The sequence below is a fragment of the Seriola dumerili genome, unplaced genomic scaffold, assembly GCF_002260705.1.
Source record: "Seriola dumerili isolate Sdu_G_001 unplaced genomic scaffold, Sdu_1.0 BDQW01000367.1, whole genome shotgun sequence".
NCBI lineage: Eukaryota > Metazoa > Chordata > Actinopteri > Carangiformes > Carangidae > Seriola > Seriola dumerili.
In genome coordinates, this window is record NW_019174622.1 from 1,470,281 (window position 1) to 1,495,864 (window position 25,584).

The 25,584-nt window shown below is 43.4% G+C and overlaps 1 protein-coding gene across 3 annotated transcripts in view; it reads left to right on the forward strand.

Annotated features, from left to right (window-relative positions):
• Positions 1–25,584, forward strand: part of dbn1 (drebrin 1) — a 92,546-nt gene that overhangs the window by 56,532 nt on the left and 10,430 nt on the right. The window contains exons 2-8 of one of the 3 annotated variants that reach the window (XM_022760842.1): positions 13,973–14,028; positions 16,393–16,505; positions 20,925–20,999; positions 21,825–21,989; positions 23,229–23,306; positions 23,971–24,123; positions 25,102–25,158. In XM_022760842.1, coding sequence (XP_022616563.1) covers positions 13,973–14,028; positions 16,393–16,505; positions 20,925–20,999; positions 21,825–21,989; positions 23,229–23,306; positions 23,971–24,123; positions 25,102–25,158 — 697 coding nt within the window. The remainder of the gene's footprint in view (positions 1–13,972; positions 14,029–16,392; positions 16,506–20,924; positions 21,000–21,824; positions 21,990–23,228; positions 23,307–23,970; positions 24,124–25,101; positions 25,159–25,584) is intronic. The other 2 variants (XM_022760843.1, XM_022760844.1) reach the window with 2 other exon arrangements.

Genomic DNA, 25,584 nt, shown 5'->3' on the forward strand with positions numbered 1-25,584 from the left:
CATGAGGAATGAGGATGGAAAAGCAGTTTAAAGTTGCAGTAAATTGTTGAAATACTCAGGACAGGAAGAGGGAGGTAAAACACTTTGGTTCAGGCTCATTTATCAGCTCAGAGAAAAAGTCTGCGAATAGAAAAAAGCTCGGAGGTTTGTTTTCAGCGGCCTGGACTATCTCTGCAGACCATCAGGTCCCAGTTAAACGTCCAAACACTCCTTGTTTTCCCCTCCTGTTTACACTTGTCCGCCGCTCACATGGCAACGGCTCGACATTGTTTCGGGGCGCTGTGTTGGTCAGCGCTCGGATGTGATTGGTGCAGAGCAGACAGCGGCTCAGCAGCCACAGGAAGTCCATTGTGACCCGTCAAGCATACAAAGCACGGCTGTGAGGCCTGCTGTGGACTTCATGAAGAGTCCAGGCAAGAAAGACCCGCCAGTGTCACATAACATCAAAATAATAATAAAAAACATGTATGCATCGTGAAAAATTAGAAAACCTGATTAAAAAATGTGTCTAAAAGTGCTTGTAGAGCTCACACTAACTCACTGATCACATGGCTGCAAATTAAAAACCAAGCTGAGGACCAAATGTAGTTTTTGTTCTTCAGCAGTCGTAATATTTTGGCCGGAGGGCGGTGTCTCTGTGCGCCTGTATCAGAGTGGTTTATCATGTTGTGAGCATCAAAGTGTGAAGAGATGGGCGTGGCACGATTACAGCGCTGATATAGTTTGATGACAATAATGAGCAATAATGTTTTTATTTTATTTTTTTGTGAACATTTGTTTTGATTGACACCGTTTGTGATTTCTGCCGAGTTTAAATATCAAAGATCTTGTCATCTTGTTCCCCACACATGCAGCTAATCAGCCAATCACTGATCAGGTAGGAGAACAGGTGTTGGTCTCCGACACAGACGTGGTGGTGAAGCTTTGAGCCTGATTCTCAACAGAGAAACAGAACCTCAGCACAGAGGACGCTGCAGCTCGGGGGCTTTGCCCTTTGCTGTTGCACAACACATCCATCAGTCGGTCCGTCCCCTCACATCCTGTCTGTAGGACGCAGACCGCTGCAGAGCGCAGATGAAACTTTTCTTTGTGTTCTCCGTCTTAACGCTGTTTTTCATCAGTTCCTCTGCCTCCTGCATCTTCTCAGCGCTGCTGCCTGAATACAAACAGCTGCAGCAGTTTCTTCACTGTACCCACAGAGACGGACTCTCACTGCTCAGCCTGCAGCAGAATCTTAAACAGAGAACTTGAACTTCCTCTGTCAGGGTATTTTCACTATTTCTGGAGTATTGGACCGATACCGTCACTTCTCCCCGAGGCGCTTCTGCATGTTTCAGTGTCGAGGGGAGAATGAGTTGACTGAGGGAGGATGAATACTGAATGCTCAATGAGACAATGCAGTGGCTCTGTCACATAGTCAGAGCAACAGTCAGTTGTGTGTGTGTGTGTGTGTGTATGTATGTGTACGTGTGCGTTTTGTGTAGCTGTATAAGTCTGTCACTGCTGTCTCTCTTGCTGAGTCAGTGTTCAACCAGAGCCCTGAGTCCTCAGAGACGCACACACACATAAAATACTGAACCCTCGTCCCTTCATCTCGTCCCTAGAAAGCTGATTAGGGTGAGTGTGCAAGGACTCAGGAAGGCATGGTGGTGTGTGTGTGTGTGTGTGTGTGTGTGTGTGTGTGTGTGTGTGTGTGTGTGTGTGTGTGTGTGTGTGTGTGTGTGTGTGTGTGGTGTGTGTGTGTGTGTGTGTGTGTGTGTGTGTCCTGAGGGCCCAGAACAAGACAAAATTCCCGTCGTGCTGACTAAGTGACAGTGACAGACTCTGAGCCACAGCTGAGACTGTTTTGACTGTCCTGCCCTTCTGCAGCACTCGGCCTCTCTCCACAAAGGCAGCGTTTGACGACTTCCAGGACAAACAGAACACACTTCTCTCTGGGAGGGAGAGATTCTGGAGGAATCCAGACAACAAACACCCTTGACCTCTTTTTTTGTTTCTCGTAAAAATTTTAGACCTTTCTCTCATTTAATAATATGTAAATATTCTAGACACACGTGGCACATTAATATTCTGGATCTCGCAGATCCCCATTCATTGTATCTCTCAGATGAACATTCTAGAATCCGTTGTAAAGATACACATTCTAAACCTGACAGGAGCAACATTGTATCGTCCTAGAGCTCTTTAGTAAATCAGTATCGGAGACCTCTCTGGCCGACCAACATGGCGTCTCCTCTGCAGCAGATAGATATTCTAGATCTCTTTGGAAACCATTTTAGACCTCTTTCTACATTTCTCCGGCCAACAAACATACATACGTAAAACCTATGGGATATAAACACTCCTGGCCTCTCACATTCTGAACCTCTATGAAAAATAAAGATTTTCTGTGTAAGAGTTGTAGATTCCATTGGCACATAAAGATTCTAGACCTCTCTGTCAGCCAAAGATGTCTACAAGGATGAACCACCATCGTGGTCGAGAGTGTTTACCTGCCAAACATCTTTGGTAAACACAGATTCTGTGACTGTGGCCTCTAAAATGTTTCATCATCAAGTTAGCGTTCAGTGAAACAGCTTCTCCACACGAACACTCTAAACACAGTAGAATTCTCAAGTGGATCAGCCTGAAATTCAAGTTCCTTGACAGTGAAGAACTGTAGAACATTCTAGAACCTTCGTAGATCGATACACCGTCAGTCTGGCAGAGGAACATTCTAGAACTCCCTGTAGACGACAGACTGTTTACATCGTTCACATTTTATTCCCATCGCTGGTGTGGAAGGAGTCTGGTTAAGAGTTCTGGATTCTGGTTCCTGCTTTGCTCTTGCAGCAGCTCTGTGATGTTCTACATTCCTCAGCACTTAAGTAGGATCATATCACAGATGCCTAAAATGTTTTCAGCCCGGGGCCTGAAAGAGAGAAATGAAACCTATTGTTCAGGGACCAAAGTTAATTTCCTGTATTTTTTTTTCAGCGACACCTAACTTCTGTTTTATTTGTGCTGGTTTCTTTCAGTTTACAGAGAGGAGGTAAACATTTGACTTATTGTTTTAGTCGTGAGAAATCTCTCCACAACTCAAACAGTTTCTTCCCAGTTGCTGGAAACTCAACCTCTTTGTTTGATTGATCAGAATCTCAAGCTTTTCTTTTGTCTTTCTCGTCTTTGTGCTTTTGTTGTTGTTGCCTCATGGAAAGCCCATGAGTAACGGCATGCGAGCGACTTCAGGTTCAGATTAGTGTTTTTCAGAAATCCTAATTCTTTTAATGACAAACATACATTTATGTGCCATCTGTCAGTGTGTCAGAGTAGAGCTGCCATTGTTCAGGCCCCCTCAGCTCGTTCAAACGGCACAAAACAACTGCTGATCCAGGCAGAATTCCTCCTAAAAATCAAATGCAAGTCAGCCTTTTCCCGATCTCAACACTACAAAGAACCCGCTGCCAAACACGGAGGCAGACAGTTAGCTGAGCGGTAAGCCCGCTGGTTTGCCGACCAAATTCTTGAGTATTGATGGAAAATGTTCCCTCACAAATTTCACTGAGTCAGCAGCTACTGGTTTGGCGAGATAACTTTGCTTTCCATCTGGTGAGTCCGTTATTAGCCGTGAGCCGCTGTTAGCCGTGGCAGGGATGTAGATGTCAGTAAACTCTGGGTAAAGGACGTGAACTCTGTCAGACGCAGATGAAAAGTTCACTCATGCTCATGTTTCATGTTTGTGCTGCACTCTGACTCCCTCGCTGCGTCTGGAAAGAGCCGCCTGTGTTTCAGCCTCAGACAATACACAATACGTAGACGAACGCAGCAGATATTCAAAGAAGATTTGTTTTCATCTTAATGTAACTCACATGAGGACAATGGCTGACGTCTGCGGACGATGACAACCCTCAGATGATGTGCAGTACATTCACTGAGGAAGCTTGTCTCAGCATCTGGGCTACATCTGTTTTCAGATTAGGATGTAGTTTTGTCTAATCCTCTCCTTCTGAACCTCCTCCCTCTCTCTCTCTGTGTGTGTGTGTGCGTGTGCATGTGTGTGCGTGTGTGTGTGTGTGTGTGTGTGCATGTGTGTCTGTGTGTGTGTGTGTCAGCTGCTAACGCTGATTCTTTTTGAGATGTGACCGCTGCATAACCTCTGTAAGAGCAAAAATTTACCTGTGTCAGTGTCTCCGTGTCTCTGTGCTCGTATGAAAAGGAAAATAATGGAAAAAGATGTTTTTAAAATATACACACGTTATCTGCAGTGTGTTTAAACAGTTTCACAAAATGTTCTAGTTCAGAGAAGCAACCTGAAACCGAGGGGGGGGGGCAGAAATATATCTGCAGTACTGAGGATAGAAAACTACAAAAAAAAAAAAAAAACCCTGTTTGGTCAGATTCATCACCATCCTTTGCGTATTCTTTAATCTAATCTAATACTTCATGATTGAAATCATAATTTCATTTGGTTTATTAGTTCTTGTGCAGCTGCTTGTTTTTAGAAAACATTGCAGAAGTTTTGCTTTTGTTGAAAAGCAAATGAGAAATGATATTCATCAAATATCATAAAATGGAATTAAATTATGTCGTAACTAAATTAAAGTAAAATCTAAACCAAAACCCCGCCCTGTTGAAACACATATACGTACAAATACAGTACAAACGTTTCTGTTGCTACGTGTTGGACTTCAGTCGTGATGAAGTCTGAGATTATCTACAGAATGAACCATGACCAAGAATGTGAAGAAAAAAAAAAAGTCTCTTTTAAAGCCCCGAAATAGATGAAACTGTCCTGCTCTATTTACTGTTATTTGATGTTATTTTAGCTGGACTGTTACCAGCAGTGCTGCCTCTGTGGAGTCGGCTGCAGAGCCCCGAGAGCTTTGGATTATCGTTGATGTTTATGGAAACTGAAAAAAGTGAATTTTCTGCATTGTGTCTGTATTTCTCTCTGTCGCACCTCAACGTGTAAATGACTCGTCTCACGTTCATTTGCAGCCAACGCTCCACCTCTCTCTCTCTCTCTCTCTCTCCCTCTCTCTGCACACCACTGCATTGATGTTGTTCTCCAGGGACGCCATTACAACAGCCTTCCTCCTCCACTCATTAGAATTTAATAGAGGCCCAGACACATGCAGACTGATGTTCAGTACACCCTTCTGTTCTCCACTTGACTCCTCTCTCTGTTATTTTAGCAGCGTCTTCATTGATTTCTTTACTCTGTCTCCTCTTTAACTGTTTGTCCTCACACTGATTCCTCTCTGAAGTTCCTCTTCATATTTTGTTTAACATGATTTTCCAACATAAAAAGTGAAAAACAAAAAATGGAAGCTCCAGATCTCCTCTTACTTCCTCATTGTGACATCTGGATCAGGCGTTATGCCCCGCCCACCACCTGCTGGCTCCAGGTGGACAGGTGAAAGAGCCGAGAGTATCAAGATGGTGAGAGGAGGGAACATCAGAGAGACTCAGCCACATGTTTGAGCCTCAGATGAGAAATCAGAACCGTTAGCGCAGTTAGCATCTTTTATTTGTCTATGCTGTTTGTTTCAGGTTTATTTAGCCCCGCCCCCTGTCCCCTGAACCAGTCAATTCTTCTCTGATGTGAGAAAGTGTCAAAGCCTCCAGCAGCAGAGAGAGAGAGAGAGAGAGAGAGAGAGAGAGAGAGAGAGAGAGAGAGAGAGAGAGAGCATCTGTCAGCTAATACACCTACATCAGTGTATTTATGGAAAGTGGATTTGTACTGTACAAACTCTCTCACGCTCACAAGCAGCTTCCAGTCGACTGAGTCTGTGTGAGATGTCCTGAGCTGGCCACCGTACGGGGGGGGGGGGGGGGGAGCAGTTCTCTCTCTCCTCTCTCGCCACGCTCTCAGGACAAACTTCACAGTTTGTGCGCAACGAGCGTCACGGCCCTCGTGTTGTCACCATCACGGTTGCGGATCATTCAGCCTTCACACCACTCACCCTCGTGTCTCACTCGTGGGATCATCTCTGCATTCCCAGACCTGAGCAGGAGTCATGCCCCCCCCACCCCCACCCCCGTGAATGAAACATTACCCATAATTCTCCGTCCTCATGTCTGTCCGGCTCATTTCTTTTGCATTGAGTCACCATGAAGGTTTCTAGCTCAGTAAATCACACCGTGTTATCCGACCACAGGAATAACAGCCGTTGCCAACGCACTTAATCATCCCCCCATAGTTCTCTCTGTCCCGTCCCACAATGCTCTCTGTCTGTCTGCTTCTGTCTTCACGGCTCTTTGTCTGTATTTACCGTCTCCCTCCCTCTCTCTCTCTCTCTCTCTCTCTCTCTCTCTCTCTCTCTGACCGCACATATCTTTCTGTTCCCCGCGGACATTAAGAACCCAGGAGGAATCCATAACTCTCAGACCCTGAGGATAAATATTGGATTTTTGTTGGGGAAGGAACCCGGCGTCGCTCTGGAAGTCTGACAAAAAAAAAAAAAAACAAGAGAAGAGTACAACACTGTACAGGCCCCCCGACTGATTTCATGCTCCGAGATGCAGCTTAACATAATCTGTTTTAAATAAGCCAAAAAACTTCACGCTTACCGCTGTCACTTCACTGTATCTGCAACGTTTACAAAAGCTGCGAAAGAACTGACAGTTTCTTGACAAACATGGCAGATGATTGGCCCGGATGGACACACACACACACACACACACACACACACACACCCCCCTCCCTCTGTCTTCGCTTGGTCCGACTCCGTTAAAGTCTCTCTGGCTCGGAGAAGCTGCTGACTCGACTTTGTCTAATTCTCTTCTCTAAATGGGCCTCGGCCGGTCGGCTCCTCTCTCTCTCTCTCTCTCTCTCTCTCTCTCTCTCTCTCTCTCTCTGACAGCAGCGCAGAGAGCTTCCTGGCAGCGTTCATCCCATCAGCCGCCTGGTGACGCACGTCCAAGTCGTCTGAAGGCAGAACTAGTGAAGATGTTTTCCGTTGGAATCAGAACCGTTAACTCTGGCGTCTTCATCGCCATGTTCTGGCTTTAGACTCAGATTCCTTTTTCTCACGTCTGCAGATTGGTACATTAAGCCACTTTTCTCTTTTCTTTTTTTTTTTTTTTGGGTTGTCACGGCAACCGCAATGCAATGCTTACACACTCATCATTAGAATGTAAAACTGATTTAATAAACACACAATTTACTGAGCTTCACGGAGCAGATCCTGCTTTAGTTTCATTAGATTGTGGCTATTTCCTGGAAGCAGTGGAGTGCAGGTCTGAGGGCGTGATGAGCTGCTGCTTCACTATTTTTCATTTGAGCAAAGTTCTTGGACGAAACTTAAAAGTTAAAAGAAACTTTGCTGCTTTTGTTAAATGAAAGAGATGCTGATTATATTTGTTCCTCTGGATACTCTGGTATGGTTTAAGCAACATATCCGGTTCCAGATGCAGAGCTGTGTGTAGGTGAAAGTCGTATTTACTTACACAACTCAACACAAAAAAACGAGGCGCAGCTGCTTCCTGTCATGTAGTTCAACTCTTGTGCTAAGATTTGACGTTAATGCAGGTTTTATGACTCCACACTGAACATCCTGCTTGATAGGATTCAGTCGATGCTACAAGACATTTTTCTTTTTTAACACAAAAACGTTTTTTTGTGGTGAAACGTGACATCAGTGTGTATCCTCACACTCCTGCTGTTTGTGCACGAAGGAGCTCAGTGCATCAGGGCTGCACATCCTTTTGAAGTTGTGAAGTGAGTCCAGCTGGACCACCCCAACACACACACACACACACACACACACACACATTCTTGCTGCTCGCTTGGTGTGTGTATATGTGTGTGTGTGTGTTTGCCCTTCAGCTCTCCTTCACCCCCCTCCCTCCCTCCCTCCCTCCCTCCTTCCTTCCGTCCTTCCTTCCTTCCTTCCTTCCTTCCCACCACCATATCTTTACATTGTCGCTCCCCTCAGGTCGCAACAACTGCTGTTGCCGAGATAACGATGGGGGATGCTGCCCGGTTGCCATGGTGACACTCCCCATGGGGTGTGTGTGTGTGTGTGTGTGTGTGTGTGTGTGTGTGTGTGTGTGTGTGTGTGGGGAGGTTTATCTTGGCAACAGTGCCATGCTCCGCTGATCCTGCAAACAGGAGGTGGACAAAATATCTGCAGCAACTTCTTGGAGGAAACGTTTTCCTTCAGAGCCGCTGGCGGCATCTTTTGCAACTTGTCACACACACACACACACACACACACACACACACGTCCCTCTGATCTGAGGTGTTGTCTGTTGTTGTGTGTGTCTCGGTACCTCTCATCAATCCAGACAGCTTCTCCTTTCCCGCTCGGAGCTGCTTGTTTTGTGCCCCTGATACCAGATCAGGATTTTTTTTTTTACCTTTAAAACAAGACGTTCCTGAAGGGAAGTTGTGTGTTTGTTGAGACTGAGCCACAGACGTGTTTATCCGGAGCCGTCCTGTTCCCTGCACGAGTCGTCGGCTCTGCTCCTCCTTCCCGATTCTGTTTATTAATCTTCAGTAATATGTCGTCAGAATTTCAAATCAGCTCCGTTAGAAGCTTCTTGCTTCTGAGAGTTTGTGATTTTGGGTTTGACACAGTGCTAATCAGCTTTCAGCCGAAAATAACTCTGTGGCTTCTTCCTGTTGAGACTCATGTTGTTTTAATGGCCTGGGAGAGATGAGAAGAAACAGTCTGTGTGTGTGTGTGTGTGTGTGTGTTTGTGTGTCACACAGTGAGACAGCATTAAAAATATTTTATGTTGTGTGAGAGATGACGCAGAAAGCAGGAAAGCCAGGGAAAGGAAATGAGAGAGGGAGGGAGGGAGGGAGGGAGGAGGAGAGAGAGAGAGGGCGGTTTAAAAGTTCAAAACGTCGAGGTTCATTTCAGGACACAAAGCCACATTTGTATTATTGATCTCAGTGGATGTTTCCACTTTGATTAGAGCTGTAACAATTAGTCAGTTAACAGCAGTTTGATTATTAGTTCCAGATGTTTTCAGGTGCAGGATGTTGTTGATTCACTGTGTGATTCTGCAGATTCATGCAGGTGGTTGAATAAGTTCTTATTTCCATTTGTCCGTCTTTCACATTGACATGAAAAATTTACATTTTGTCATAATCCTTGTTACTTTTTGTTGAGTTCTTGTCTCATATTCATTGTGGACAAAAGGCTGTTTTAGTTTCTCATTTGGTCTCATTGAGTTTCCAGAGATAAAACTGACACTGATGCTAAACATCTGACACAAAATGTGAGGAATCGTTTTAGATTTGACGTCATAGATGTAAAAATTGTGGATAAAGATGCTCAATTTATTCAAAATCATCTTTTTTTTTTTACCTGTTATATAACGTTAGAGGACACTCTGCTCTTCATGATTAACAGTATAAAAAACTTTTTCTTATTTAAATATGAATGAAAAATAAAAAACATGAACCAGTTTTGAGACCAGAGCTGCGTCCTGATTGGACGGAGCAGCGATGATGATCCGGACCGACCTCCACACTTGTGATTAGTTGATTCACTGAGTCCAATCCTTCATTATTGCTCTTCTTTGTTCTTCCTCCTCCTCTTCTCCACCTCCTCCTCTTCTCTACCTCCATCTTTCTCTTTTCATCTGCTCATTCATTCTTTGCTTCCTCTTCCATTTCTACCATCTCTTCTTCCTTTTCTCCCCCCATTTTCTTTTTCAATCGTTACAATCCTCTTTGTCCGACACACATCATCATCATCGTCACCTCCTCATCCTCTTATTCAATTTTCTCTCTTTTCCTCCCTGGTATTGTCTTTTCTCTCCTTTTTATATTTTCTTTTCTCCTCTCATCTTCCTCCCTCTTATATGCTCAGCTGTACACACACACACACACACACACACACACACACACACACACACACACACACAGCTGTTTCTAGGTCATGAAGGCCTCATATGAATAATAAACAGCTGTCTGCTTTAAAGAGAATTATTTATAGAGCCTAGAGTGAGAGAGTGAGGCTCAGTCATGCTCTCTCTCTCTTTTTCTATCACTCTCTCAATCTTAAACACTTCCTTTTTTTCTTTCTCATATCCTTTTCTTCCGTCCTCTTAACACCGTGTTGTTTTTATTATCTGTCATCTTTTTATTTCCTGTCTTTTGTTTTGTCTCTTTTCATCTATAATCCCTCCTCCTCACCCCTCCTCACCCTTCCTCACCCTTCCTCACCCCTCCTCTCTCTCTGCCTCCAGGAATCTGCGTTTCTATTGGTTTGTTGTGATGCTGCCAATTCCAGCACTGTCACTGGAACAGTAGTAATTGTAGTTAGTCACTGTCGGCAAGTCACGTTGGATGATCGTAATGTGAAGTGACAACCAACAAATTATATTTATACATTTACAACTAAACTGAAACAGCAAATACGTTCTGTAGGAGACGTAATTGTTCTTTTTATTTATTTACCTTCGTGGTTTAATCCAAACACAACCCATTTATTTACATTTAACCTGAACAACCATCTTTTCACGAACCTTAACCAAAGTAAAAATGTTTATTTATATATGACGGTAATTTCTAGGATTGAAGCGTTTCTAAATCTCTCTTTAAACTACGTCGCCAACACTTTTCCCTTCGCTCCTGTCATAAATACTACGACCTCTAGGTGTCGCCTAGCAACACAACGTAACTATGCGTCATAATAAGCTGCTGCACAGACGACCCTAGATGACAAGTATGATCCAAAAATGTCCTGTGTGAGCTGGCTTGAGGTTGACACGTATCCCAGCATGCATTTCGCATCGCTCGGGAGCGATAGCTTACAGATAGCGCTGATGACTCTTTGAGTCAAAATCAAGTATTTTTTGGTGGAGTTTGGTTTGGTGAGAGGAAAAGTCAAAGCTGCGTTCACTGACTCTACAGAACAAGCTGTAAACAACACTGACATATTATCACGAAGCGGCAAAAGCGTCACCTCTAATATTCCGTCTCCTTTCGGCTCTGTTTTTGGTCTCCACCATCTTCTTCATCTCTTTAGCTGCTAAATGCTCCACTCTCTTCACCGGCTTCTCTCCAGCTGTCTCCGTCTGTCCTGTGGTGTCGTTGCAGTAAGACAGACAGTTTCTGGTGAGAGTGAATCAAAAGAGGAAAAGTAAAAGCAGAACAATGAGCCGAAAGGAGGTGAAACGCTCCGTGGAGCTGACGGGAACCTTTTTCATATTTCATGTCATGTCATTTGATCCAGTGTTAATCTGAAAATATGAATCAGGGCAGTTATTGTGTTGTGTGGATTTGAATGTACAGCTTTCATCATCAGATGTAAACAAATGAAACCAAACAAAGTCAGTGTAAGTTTGATATTAGATTAATTTTAATTAACGCAGTGCGGTAATAATCGGAGCCTGACTGAGCTGCTAATGTCAGTGTGTTGCAGTCTTACCTGTACAGGTGACTCTATTATGACTGATGGTGAATGCAGGCAGAACGCCCGGCTGTTGCTGTGACAACAGGCAGACCGACAGTGGATAAACAGAGCTGATTGGAGAACGGAAAGGTTTTAGTGATGTTGAGGGCAGAGAAATGTGCAGCCCGGCGTAAAAGAGAGAAAACTAAAGGTTTTCTGGAAGCAGCGAGTGACGGTGCAGAAACAGGACAGGAGGGAGGTGAGGTCAGCACAGAGTCAGACACAGGCCAGACGAAAGCTTCAGGCTGAAACAAGCAGCATGAGGTCATCTGGTGTGAGTCCGGCTGGTAATCCCCAACACACACGCACACACACACAAACACACACTTAAACAGGCACATGGGCATCTACAAAGCTACATAGGTTCAAGCAGCTGTGTAGAAACAAAGGTTCAAACAGGGATTTCTCACTTTTACTGTAATGGAAGAAAATTATATTTCAGCAAACAGAAGCAAAAATAAGAAATGACCCGTAGATGATAAATAAAAGATTTGAATCAAAATTACTGACACTAACAGACACTGGGAGTTGTGTGAACTGCAGCAGTGAGTCTCTGCAAAGGCGACAGGCAGCAGGAAGCAGGAGTAATATCCACAAGCTAACAGGCTAATAGGCTAACAGGCTAACAGGCATTGAGTCTGCTGTGACTGTGGTACACATGAATCTGTCCCATGACGTGTACTCAACACACACGTCCATGTACGTGTGATGATCAGCAGCAGCTTTGCACTTTTGTTCTGATGGAGAGTTTGGTCAAGAGTTTTATGTGGCAGTGTTTTTATTATTAATAATAATAATAATAATAATAATAATCTTCAATAATCTACAGTGCACTGCTCTCCAGTTTTATAATCTCCTGTTTAAACCCTGATAGATTAAAGGGTAATTTCTCTAACCTCAATCCCAGCATGCGTTTTAATACGTAGGAAAATCCATTCTGAGCGCCGCCGCCTCCTCGAGCCGCTTCACTTTCCACAGATTCTCCTGATTCGATGGAGCGTCAGTCGGAGTCGATGACACAAAGTTCACATTTTAACCTGACGTCACGTCCTATTTTTAAGAACATAAATACAATTTGTATTTAAATACAATTACAAAAATACAGATGTATTTTAGATCAAAAGACATTATTTTCTTCTTCTTCTTCTTCTTCTTCCTGAAAGCTGCCATCACCAGATGTTGTGCAGATGTGGCTCGTACAAACAAAACATCTGCTGACTTTATAAAATCAACGGTGCATTAAGCAGCTGCAGTTCAGGTTCCCCTTGACCTATGTATTAGTAAATGCTGCTTATATGTCAATGCATCAATATTAATAATCCAATAATATAATGTTATATCATTGACATTGGCTCCATCATCAATACTTTTAGAATTTGTTTCCAATATTTCTGCTCTTTTAATTAGTATTTTTTCATGAGTATTTTTTTATAGAGTTGTGTTACTACAGTAAGGTTCATGGATTTCTTTATGGCAGGGTCACTGTAGGTCAAACAATTTTAATCTGATGATGTTGGCTAATCTGTAATCTCTGTCACCTTCGTGTAACCTCAGACAGAGAGGTCACAGGTGTGTGTCTGTGCGAGATACTACCATACTACAAATACACACACACATTCATATATATGTGTGTGTGTGTGTGTGTGTGTGTGTGTGTGTGTGTGTGTGTGTGTGTGTGTGTTCAGGATGTGTGTACTTGTCATTATTAAAAGTGTCAGTGCTTTTCTAATCCAGACACAAAGTTCCCACAGTCATTAATCAAACCAAGTAATCTGCTTTACAACACACACACACACACACACACACACACACACACACACACACACACACACACACACACACACGCACGCTGTCAATCCTCCTAAAGACATTTGTAACACTTGTTTCTGGTGACAGACTGGAGTCACTGGTTCTGCTGACTTACGTCACTTCTCTCGAATGTCTTTATGAGAAAGAATCTGATTGGTTAATTGATTGATTGGTTACCTGGTGTTACTGAATCAATATGTGATCACATAGAGAGCTGCGTGGTCTGCAGCAGCCTGGTTGATCGGTGGTCGGTCTGAAATCCTGCTGACGTGTGAGAGTGTCGATGCACTGAACGCACTCAAGTCATGTTGTCATGTATTGTAACAGGAAGCTAAATGCTAACGTTAGCATGCTAACATGCTCACAGTGACAGTTCTGACATGCTGATGTCACTCAGTCTTTCTGAATACACAGTTTTTGTGCACGTGCTTAAACACAATAGCTCAAATGATGAATTCATTATTATTATTTACATGTATTTTCTGATTATTGAATATTTGACTGATCGGTTCAGCTCTAAGGAAAGCGATGATCTGTGAGGAATTAAATATTGTTTTCAGTCAGAGGGAGGGTTCAGGGAAATGTATTTAAAGATAAACTGCAGCCAATGAAAAAGTAACTCTGTTTCTCAAGTTTAAAGTAATTTAACTTTGACTTTACCTCTGCAGATGTTAAAACAGACAATATTTGAGACTGTAATGTTGCTAAAGGTGAAACTTGTTTTTTGACACTCTCTCTCTCTGTCTCTCTGTCTCTCTCTCTTTCAGGGCCTTGTACACATACGAGGATGACACTAATGACTTGACACTGGCAACATCAGGAGGTGAGTTCATACTTTTCCTGCCATCATCTCTTCATCCTTTCATCTCCCTCCGCGGAAACAGATCTTTCCCCACCCCCACCCCTGCCCCCCGCCTCGGTCCGAAAATTTAATCTCAAATCCCAAACGTGCCATCTCACTGTTATTCTTCTGCTGTTTTAATGAACGCGGCCAAACGTTAACGTCACGGCTGTAATTTGCAGCTCGAAGTCTGATGAGCTCTGCAGGTTCTGCCGTTGCTTTGGGGTGGGGGAGGGAGGGGGGGTGGCACATCCTGTTCTTTTGCCTCCTGATTGTTGCCGGGCCATCAGAGAGCTGGATTCATTATTACTCCGGCTAATGACGCGCTGCACGATCATTACAGTTTAATGAGACTCCCCCATATCTGATGTGAAGACACTGTCTTTTGCGCCAGACTGTAATGACATCGCTGCATTGTGGCATTGTGATGTGTGAATGAACACATGGAAGAAAATTAATTTGAAATCGTTAAGTGAGGTATTTCTAGGACAATAAACATATTTTGTAATCAGATATTTTCACAATAAAGTTCGTGATTAATACTGCGGCCAATTATGTGATAAACAACATGTCGATGAGTTGTGTGTTTAATCTCACATTGGGGGAGAAATCCCAGTGTAAAACAGCTGTGAAGTGAGAGGAGGAAAACAACACACGTTGCCATGGTTACTGAGGTCATCCAGAACTGAGCCGCAATCTGAAAATGAACCGATTTCAACTGTTTCATTAGGTTTCTAATCTTTAGCTTCAGCTCGATGTTAGCTTAGCACGTAACAGAATATGAAACTGTTTCTGACTGAAATGCATCTTGGGAATTGTAGTTGACTTACTGGAGTAAAGCAATCAGCAGTGTAATCTGTTAATCTGTTATAATAATCAGTATAAATAAACTATTAAAACACATCACTGAGACACACTGTTGACCTGGGTTAAGTATTAATCCAGTAAATCTCTATTTCCTCATTTTTGATTAGCATTTAAGTGCCCAGGTTTGAAATGAAACTAAATTATTTGTGAGATGTTTTAAAGATTTATTTTCTAAATAGGAACTGATGTGCTGAGAGCTGCAGAATCAAAAATTCAGACCGTATTTAGAGACGGACACATTGTTGTTTTTTTGTGTTATTATGGGATTTGTTAAAACCGTCTTTATAAACATGGTTGATTTCTTTATTTAAGAGTCTCGGTTTGTCTCGTGGTTTCACTTTGATTTGCTCTTGATGAGAATCGGGACTTATTCTGTGAGTCTAATGTAATCATCAGTCCTGAATATAGAAACACTCAAGTGTCTGCATCAGTAATGCCGGAGAGATGCATGATAAAGAGCCGCTCTTCGCAGCACTGGTCTTAGCCTCCTTCATGTCGGCAGCTTTCCCTCACAGATATGTGAATATTTCAGCAGCGACAGAGAGGAAACACAGTTTGTTCATCTGCTCTGTGAACCTCAGAGGAAGATGTCTGCCTCCTCCGATCACAGCCAGCAGAACCACTCTTGTGTTTGTGTGTGTGTGTGTGGTGTGTAGATATGTGTGTTGACATCTCTGTAGACACTGATATGTAGAACAGGATCATAAACTGAGGCATAAAACCAACAGCATGGAACACGTCGCTGCTGACTTAAAGTTCCTATATATTCTAAAGGTCTGTGTCCATGTGTAGTGTGATTATAGATCAGGTCTAGCTTCTATATTAATACTGTGAAAGTATCAAAGCCTCAGTCCACAGAGAAATGCACACAGCCTGTATTCAGAAACTGAGCCTTAAAACCAGCCGTCAGGACTTCTGGAACTTTGTGATGTCACAACAAAGCAGTCACCAAGCCCCGCCCACCTGGACCCACCATCCAAACCTTTACAGGATTTGGTTTCTCTAAGTGTTTTTACCTGAAATCTGCTTTATTTTTATTGGATCAGTCAGAAAACAGTCAGCCAATCAGAAGAGAGGCTGAGAGCCTCCTCTCTTCTGATTGGCTCACCGACCTGTTGTTACTAGAGCTCCAGAGAGAAGCCTGAGAGAGGAGATGTAAAACTATACTGAGATGGTTTTTGGTTCTTAAAACCACAAATATATCTTCTTATGGATCAACACTTCAAAATAAAACACAGGAAGTGTAAAATGTTTGACAAGACGATCTCAAATCAAGGTCCACACAGGATCTTTTTCTAGAGCTTTCAGCTGCATCACACAGTCTTCGTATGTGATGGAGAGATGAAATGAGTTTGTTATTCTCTGACCAGTTTTCCTCGGTGGCTCAGAGGCCCAGCTCGTCCCTGACAGAGGACAGTCCGGCAGACGTGACTGGTCCTGTGCTGCAGGAATAATAAAGTGTGTTGTTCTGTGATGCAGGGGGCGGTCTGGCAGAGATCACGCTGACCTTTGACAGCGCCCGGGTGATGTACGGCTTCTGCAGCCTCAAGGATCCCACCGCCGCGCTGCCACGATACATCCTCATCAACTGGGTGAGTCGCCGGGTCGGGAGGGTGGAGGGACTGGAACTGGAGGGGAGGGGCAGGATATGATGCAATGCACACACCCCCGGCAACACACACACACACACACACACACACACTGAAATGTCCTGTAGGGTATGAAAGGAGAATATCAGAGTCATTAAGGGTCAGAGAACATTTTTAATGCAGCAGTTTATTTAACGAGGACGCATCAGGGACCTGAAACCAGGTTAACTCTCCATCGTCCAATCACAGAGCTGCAGCCTCAGCAGCTTCACACCTGCTGCAGGGATGAGACGTAACAGCAGCAGCAGTTTAGAGCTGCAGGTGTAGACGTGCTGCCCTCTACAGGCAGAGGAAGTTACTGCTGCTGCTGCGATGCTGACATTAGTGCCACCTGCAGGCAATGATGAGTACAACAGCGCTTCTGTTTGTTTGTCTGTTTGTGATTTTTAAGCTGTGTAAATAAAGTTGATGTCAAACTTAAATTTACAGCAGCTGTCTTCCTGGCAAAACAAAAAGACGAAGAGTGACAGTTTGATTTTGTAAGGTTATTTCCTGTGGGAGGTTTTCTCCTTTCTCCTAGTGTCAGGTGATTGACACACCTCCGATACGGGAACATTTGATTTCAGCATCAACCTTTATTTATTTTCTCAGGGATACATTAAGGGGTGACCTTTATTTTCAATGATGCCATTACAAAAGCAGAAAGAAAACAAACCAAACAATCAGAAATACAAAAATTAATTCCTAATAAAAACAGTAACATTCAAAAACATTAAGATTTAAAAGCATTATTTCTAAACTGTCCCAATATGTTATCAAAGAATCAATATTTAAAATGCGTTGTAGGTTATTCCGTGATTTTGATATTAAAAACAAAACACGGGACATTTAAAAAAAAACACAATCTTCCAATTTTATTTGATTTTGATATTTTCTGTATAATGATGTTTTTTAATGTCAGTTCATGGAGGAATCAAACCTGAAACTGCTGCAACAGTAAAAAAAAAAATACAAAAATACAACTTGAAATAAAACATGTTCACTTTAAAACATTATATAAAAGTAGTGGACAGAACTGTTCATCTTAAGTTTGTTAAAGCCAACAGTATAACTCACTGAACTGAGTCAACACATCTCGCTGCTCTGATGCTGAGTCAACGCACAGACGCTGCAGCTGGTTTCCTTACTTCAATGAGTTTTCTCAGCTTCAGCAGATTTTTATGTCCCGTCCCTGTGGTTCATGGTGCGCAGGATATGATGACGTCATCTGTGACTCTGTGGACACGTTAAATCAAGAGCAAAGCACTAGAAACAAAAGTAGATCAACTGTTGATTATCGATAAATTTGCATAAATTTGTAAAACTGATATTTTTTTTTAAACTTCTGTTACACTGTTAAGATAAAAAAAGATCCTGGAGGAACTTTTGGAGGTTCTTCAAACTGCGGAGGAACCTCTAGAAAAGGTTCCTAGAAGAACTCGCTCTCAAGCTTATGTGAGGAACCTTTATAGAATAATAATAGGAGTGATCATTATTATTTACACGAGAAGCAGAAGAGTTTCAACTGCTTCCTTCAAGTGTCGGCAGGACAGTGAAGAAATCGCTGCTAGCGTACGCTTATAGCTACATGTAAGTTTTTGCTATCGCTACATAGCTAACGTTAGCATTAGCATCAGTTTACTTACCAGTCTAGAAGAAACGTTGCGAGTTCAGCATCAAAACTTTATTCCTTTACTCGCCAAGAAAGCAACGCCAATGTTGACTCTTGTCTCTGTCACGTCTGCTCTTCTTCTATTGAAGTTAGCATGCTAACCAGCTAGCCGCGGCACTTTCCACTCTGTATTGCCGACTCACTGAAGACGTAGCGCTGCTCAGAGGACGTGTTATAACCTCTTGTATTATGGCTGAACCCAGCGTTGATCCTTTTTAACGAATCGCTGATCGATTGGCGTTGTCAGGTGTTTTCTGAGAAAGTCAGAGGATACAGATGTGGTGTTTTGTTTTTTTTTAAAGAGAGCAGGATGTGAACGCCTCACAGAAATTGAACTTGTGACCTTCCACTCACAGGACAAACAAGAGAAGTCGAGTCAACGCACGAGAAACAGAATGAATTAAATTCCCGGTGGAAAAGGAAACGTAAGAGGAAGAGATTAATAATTTGTGATGTTTGAGCTCATTTATTCGCAGCGAGAGTCTCCGACTTAATGTTTGAAGAGCATTTAAAACAGGGGCTGAGTCCACCTGAGAGATGCATGTTTTACTTCCTGATCCTGACGTCTGCAGAGGCACTTACAGCAAGAGCATAATGACAGAGAGGGAGAGTGTTTAAAGTGTAAATATACTTTATACTCTTACTAATTCGTTTTACCGTTTACGTTTTGATGGAAACTACCGCCTGGATTATGTTCAGTGGTTCAAGTGTTTCCCTGTGACACAAGTGCAATTTTTTCAACCCGGTCTCCTAGAAATTACATTTATATACAAGTAATTTACCACAGCAAATATGTTTTGTAGGTGACTGAGAATATTCTCTATAAATTTAAAGAGGATGTTGTTAATTTACATATGTGGTAAGTTGCAAATACGTTAAATACGTTTAGTGAAATATTCACAGACATGTTTTCCTATTTCATATTTCCATATTCCTATTCTCTCCAGTGGGAACTGTCACGGCCAATCAGAGCGTCTGATTCAGAGGCTTGGCTGTCAGTTGTTATAAACCCAGACTAAATGGGAGCAGTGCTGTTTTACTCTGAGCTCAGAGTGAGGAGAAGTTGTTCTGGGTTTATTGAAGTGACAGAAAATGAGACCAGTCAGATTTTTAGTTTGATTTTTTTTCATGGAGCAGACAAAAAATGTCCTTAAATACTGCTCCAGAGAAGGAGCAGAATAAAGATAGAAACTTCAATATTACCTCTAGAATAACTCAAACACAAGTGTGCAAAATTTTCTTTCTTTATTATGGTTTTCTGTGTTTTTATCTATAAAATAAGGAAAAATTCAAGGCTTTATTCTTGTTTTATGGGCTGTGAACCTCTATTACACTGTACTGAAGTCTTTATTGAGTGACACACCAATTTGTCAACAGGCTGTAGCTTCTGCTGTGAAAGGAAAGGAAAACAAGGCATCACTGTCAGACGTATTGAGGTTGTACAGAAGGAGGAACGAGGGGGCGTGGCTTACACACAGATCCACAAAGGCACCTGTCTTTGGCTTTCAGTTACTTTAATTTCTATATTTCAAAACCAATACTGATTTATCTGTAATAAACTACAGATTAATTGTCCTGCTGATGTATTTTAGCAGATATGTTCAGTGCTAAAATACTTCCTCTTTGTATTGATGAAGAACGTAACCGGGCGGCCGATGTAAATTAGCTGTATATATAAACTTGAATGAAAAGAAAAAGAACAAAAGAGCGACAGAGAGACGTGGTAATTACAGAGACTCAGAAAGAGACATTTCTCTGGTTAAATGAGGCTGGGAGCGGAGCCAGGGGAGTCCGTCATAATGTAACACTGCAACACTCACAGTCAAAGGAGCACCAGGCCGTGGCAGGCCGGGCCAAACCAGGCCAGACTGTGCCAGAAAGTGCACACACACACACACACAAAAAAAAATACACAAAACACTTCCTGGATGAACCACATCCTCTTAAATATATGCAAAAACATTCAAACTGTATCTGTCTTTCTCCAGCTCTCTCTCACACACACACACACACACACACTCACTCAGATAATGTGGTTAAATTCTGTTATTGAGAGATAAATTGCTCTGAATTCAGATGAGACGGGGCCTTTTTCCCGCTTCTTTCTGTGTGTAATGGCTGCTCGCTGCGTTTGCATTGTGTCGGTCTGAATGAGCTGTGATTACTGAATCACATCCAGCCTGTCGCAGCACGGCCGTCTCACGACCACGGCTCGACACAAAGATCCTAATGAGGCCGAGACGAGGGGAAGCCGTCCTCGTGAATTTGAACATTTGTGTGCGGGGGGGGGGGGGGGGGGGGGAAAAAAAAAAAAGGGCAATTTTTAATTAAAGATTCAGGTCCAGCATCGCTCCTTTTTCGTTCTTTCTTTCTTTCTTTTCATTCCTCCGACAGCCAGAGCTGGAGGCCATATTGTTTTCAGGTTGTCTGTCCGTCCCATTCTCATGGACACGATATCTCAGTAACGCCTTGAGATTTTTGCACAAACATTCACTTGGACTCAAGGACGAACTGATTAGATTTTAGTGGCCATTACTCAAGAGATTCACACAGTAATTATGACAAAACTTCCACTCTGGATAAACAGGGATGTAACCTGAAACCAGTCTGAGTGGCGGAGGGATACGACCGTGAGGAGGTGATTCTAGTTCTCTTTCTGTTTCGTTTTTTTTTTTTTGTTAAACAACAACTCTCTCTCTTTTCCCTCTCAGGTCGGGGAAGACGTGCCGGATGCCAGGAAGTGTGCGTGTGCCAGTCACGTCGCCACCATCGCAGACTTCTTCCAGGTCAGACCGAACTCTTACATTTTCCCTTTAAATTATCACTCGTAGGGATCGACATTTATTTACTCGTTTATTTATTCAGATCTGAACGATGTTTGTTTCTTCGTCGGCTTCAGATTCTTTAATTGTCACAATCAACACGTTTGAATATTCGTCTGTTTTCAAAAGAAGCTCCAGCACATTAAACCTGTAGGAGGATCAAAGAGGAGTGTGTGTGTGTGTGTGTGTGTGTGTGTGTGTGTGTGTGTGTGTGTGTGTGTGTGTGTGTGCGTGTGTGCGTGCGTGCGCGTGTGTGCTACAGTTACAGAGCATGACTAATACCAGCACTTTTAAAGTAATCTCTCTGTGCAGAGAGCTCTGAGCTGAATGACGATCCTCTCACCCAAGCGTGTGTGTGTGTGTGTGTGTGTGTGTGTGTGTGTGTGTGTCATACACAGCAGTGTGTACAGTCCTCTACACCTGGCTGACTGTGTATTTTTGGATTTGTAGAGTAGATAAAAAGATCGAGATTAAAGCAGAGGTAACGTGTGTGTGTTTGTGTGTGTGTGTGTGTGTGTGTGTGTGTGTGTGTGTGTGTTGAAGTGTCATTATTCTAAGTGGCAGTTCTCTCTCCCACACAGCCTCGACTTCACCACACTGACAGGGTTTCAGTGACCGTTAGAGCACACACACACATGAATGCTACCAATCTATTATATATGTGCAGTGATCAGATCAATGATCATATTAAATTGATTAGAAAATAAAATTGGATAAAATGTAGTAGGAGTTTTGTGTTGACTGAAATTGATAATGAATCAGAGGTAATTAATCAGAATTGATCGTCAGGTTTCCGCCTCGTCTCTCCAGGGAGTGGAGGTCATCGTCAACGCCAGCAGTCTGGAAGACATCGACCCGTCAGCCATCGGGCAGCGGCTGACCAATGGGACGGCGGCGGTGGCGAGTCCAGTCCTGAGCCGCCTGAGAACCCGAGAGGAAGAGCATGGAGACGTGGTGTGATGACACATGCACACATGCACACACACACACACACACACACACACACACACACACACACACACACACACACACACACACACACACACACACACACATACACTCCTGCTGCCAGAAATACTAGAGAGCCAAATGTGGATTAATCCACTGCTGAAAATAGTCCCCAACAAATCTGCTATTTACTCCTGTTAAAACTGCAGTACTCAGCCGGTGTTTCTTGAAATTTGGCACAAACATTCACTAGGACTCAAGGGTGAACTGATTACATTTTGGGGGGTCAAAGGTCAAAGGTCAAATGCTGTTTTGGTCTTGTGAACACGATATCTCAGTAAAGCCATGAGGGAACTTCCTCAAATTTGGCACAAATGTCCACTGGGTCTTGAGGATGAACTGGTTAGATATCGGTGGCTAAAAGGTCAAAGGTCAAGTTCACGGTGACCTCAGAAAACATTTTTTTTTTTAGCCTTTACTCATGACTTCACGCAGTAATTATGACAAAATTTCACACAAATGGTTAAAATTTTATTTGACTCTGGATAAACAGGGATGTAATCTGAAACTAGTCTGAGTGGCGGAGGGATACGACCACGAGGAAGTGATTCTACTGTTTTAGTAAATTTCGGAGCCCTTCTGAAAGATGAAACAGTTTATTTGTGACATGTTTTTAAAGCTCTTCAGTAGCGTCGGAGCTGAGAGCCACAGACAGAGCAGGAACGTGACAACTTGCTGAGAGACGGACTAACATATTGTTGGTTCTTTGTAGTTCTGTTGATTTCAATTAAGAATAAACATATAAAGTATATATTTTTTAATATTCTGTCGGCTTGTTCCAGCTGTTTGAAACCAGACAGTCCGTTAAAATCCAGGGGAACATGTCTGATTCCTTCTGATACTCTAGGATCTTCAGTAGAATTTAAAATGAAGTGAAACCGCCCGGAGAAACAAACAACTCCCGGAGACTCGGGTCAGTGAGGAGGCGGAGCTGCTGTTTCCTTAATTTAGAGTCTGCACAATAGAAACACAGTGGATCTTTACTGGCTGCAGCAGGGACACGCCACAGCGAGTTTACAAGTCAGTGAGGAACTCTAAACCTCAGGCAGGAAGGTTTTACACCAAGCTTTTCACAGATGACAGGAAGTACACCTCTCACCTGTAAAGGTCATTTACACGCTGGCTGGAGAAACACAACCTTTATTTCTTTCTCTCTCTCTCTCTATTTTGTTTCTCCGGATGCAGGGCACAGTGTACCAGAAGACCAACGCAGAGGTGGAGATGAAGAAAATCAATAGAGAGGAGTTTTGGGAGCAGGCCAAGGTACATGTGGAAAACAAAAGAAGAAAAGGAGGGAGGGAGGGAGGGAGTGGAGGAGAAGTTGGGTGAAGCAAAGAAAAGGAGAAGATGCAGGAGGAAAACGGTTTAATCCTGCATCACTGATCAAAAAAAAAGAAGTTTGTCACTTTTTACACTGTTTTTATACGGATTAAACAAAAGAGACGCCACGTGCTGATTAATGAGCTTTCACTGGCGCTGCTAGGTGGATGTTTTTACCCTCGGACAGAGCCAGACTGCCCCCCCCCCCCCGTTTTCACTCTTTATGCTAAGCTAAACTAACCAGCTGCTGAGACTCGTATCAATCCGAACACCTGCTTCTCCACTGGAACTAATTACAGTTCATGTAAATCCCAGTGTGTTTTTTGTTACTGGAGTGAAAGTGAGGGACAAAGTCAAATGCTGTTGCGTCCTCCAGCTGTGTTTCATTCAGAGTAAACACACAGTGACAGTGCGCTTCATCCAGCTGCAGGGTGTCCGCTGGATTTGCCCTTCACAGCTGGAGCGGCTCCGAATCTACGTCAGCATCAGATGTAGATTCATCGATTAGCCGATTAACAGATAGTGGATTTAAAATTCTTACTTTCCTGCGGTTTACGTGATGGCGATGTGAATGTCGTCTCATTTGTCTGTCGTCTGCTCTCCGCAGCGCGAGGAGGAGCTGAGGAAGGAGGAGGAGAGGAGGAAGGCGGCGGAGGAGCGGCAGCGCTTCGAGGAGGAGCGGATGGAGCTGGAGAGGAAAGAGCAGGAGAACCGGGAGAAGAGGTACCGCGAGAGGGAGCGGCAGATCGAGGAGCACAGGGTGGGAAGCACGTGGGGGAGGGGGGAAGGCAGGGGGGGAGGGGGGGTCGCACGATCCGGGTATTTGTAGAAGTCGTGATTACAGGATGAGATGCAGCTGGTGGGGCTCTGCTCCGACTGTGGCACACCTGCAGCCAATCACAACACACACACACACACACACACACACACACAGGGAGAGGGGGGAGAGGGTCACTCGGGGGGGGGGTGCTGAGCTGGAGGTGGAGGGCGTGGCAGATGTGACACTGACTTTCAAATGGTAGCATCAGATTTCAAAAAATTATTTCCACTGATTCGGTAAAAAAGCAGATAAATGTCGGCGTCCTGCAGCTGCTGCAAGTTTGTTTTAATTAGTAAAATATCAAAATTAGCAGGAGAAAATTATCTCCAGCAAAAACCTCTCACTCAAATTAACCAGGGCCTCGTTAGAAAGCATCTTATGACTGAGACGAATTTACAAACCTGCTGAAATGAATCCGGAGCATCTTAAAGTAGACACTTTTAAAAACAATCCAACATCCGTTTAAATGTACGTTTCACGTAGAATATCTTCAGCGCTTCGTCTTCCCGTTAAAACAACGTGAAGTTCGCCTCTTTCTGATTGGCTCAGCCGACCTGCGCTTGTGCGTAGGGATACAATGGTTCAGCGGTTGAGAAAAAAGTAGTGCCGAAGGAAAGTGATGTTTTGACAGGAAGATGAAGCACACATTAAAACAGATATTAGATTGTTTTTAAAAGTGTTTAAAATAATGTTCTTCCTTCTGGCCCCGCCCACAGCAGCGCAGCCCTCTGCTAAAGCTGATTCTGGTGATCCACGTCCTCGGTCTCAGTCTCTCAGCCTCTCAGTGTTTCTCTGGAGAAATGCGACCTCGTCATTTTCTGATGATGTGAAACCTGATTTAAACTGTGTGTGTGTCTGTGAGTAAATGAACCAGGTGTACGTGTCGTCTGATCGGTGTGTTTGTGTGTGAGAAACAGGAAGAAGCTGCAGGACGAGGAAGAGGCCAGAGAGAGGTTGCGGAACCAGACCGCCATAGTAAGTCTCCGATTTCTAATTGGGGTTTTTCATGTTTTTTTTTGATGATGGAAATTGTTTCTGCTTCTCCTCCCTCTGTCCCCCCTCCCCCCTCCCACCTCCCACCTCCCACCTCCCCCAAAACGAGTGTGAAGACGTCGTTGACCTCACGCTGCGACACGAAAATGAAACCAATTTGTCTGTCAGTGGGGTTTGTTTTTGAAGAGAGTGATTATAAACCGTTGTGTGATTTATAGAAACGTAGAGTCCATGAATATGTGTGTGTGTGTGTGTGTGTGTGTGTGTGGGTGTGTGTGGTGGGGGTGGGGTTTATTTCACTAGCAGACATAAAACCATTAGGACGTCTTGTAATCAGCTTCCCGCTGAGTCGAGTCACAGCTGTGATAATTCAACTAATTTTCTGAGCGTCTTAAAGTCGCTCTCGCT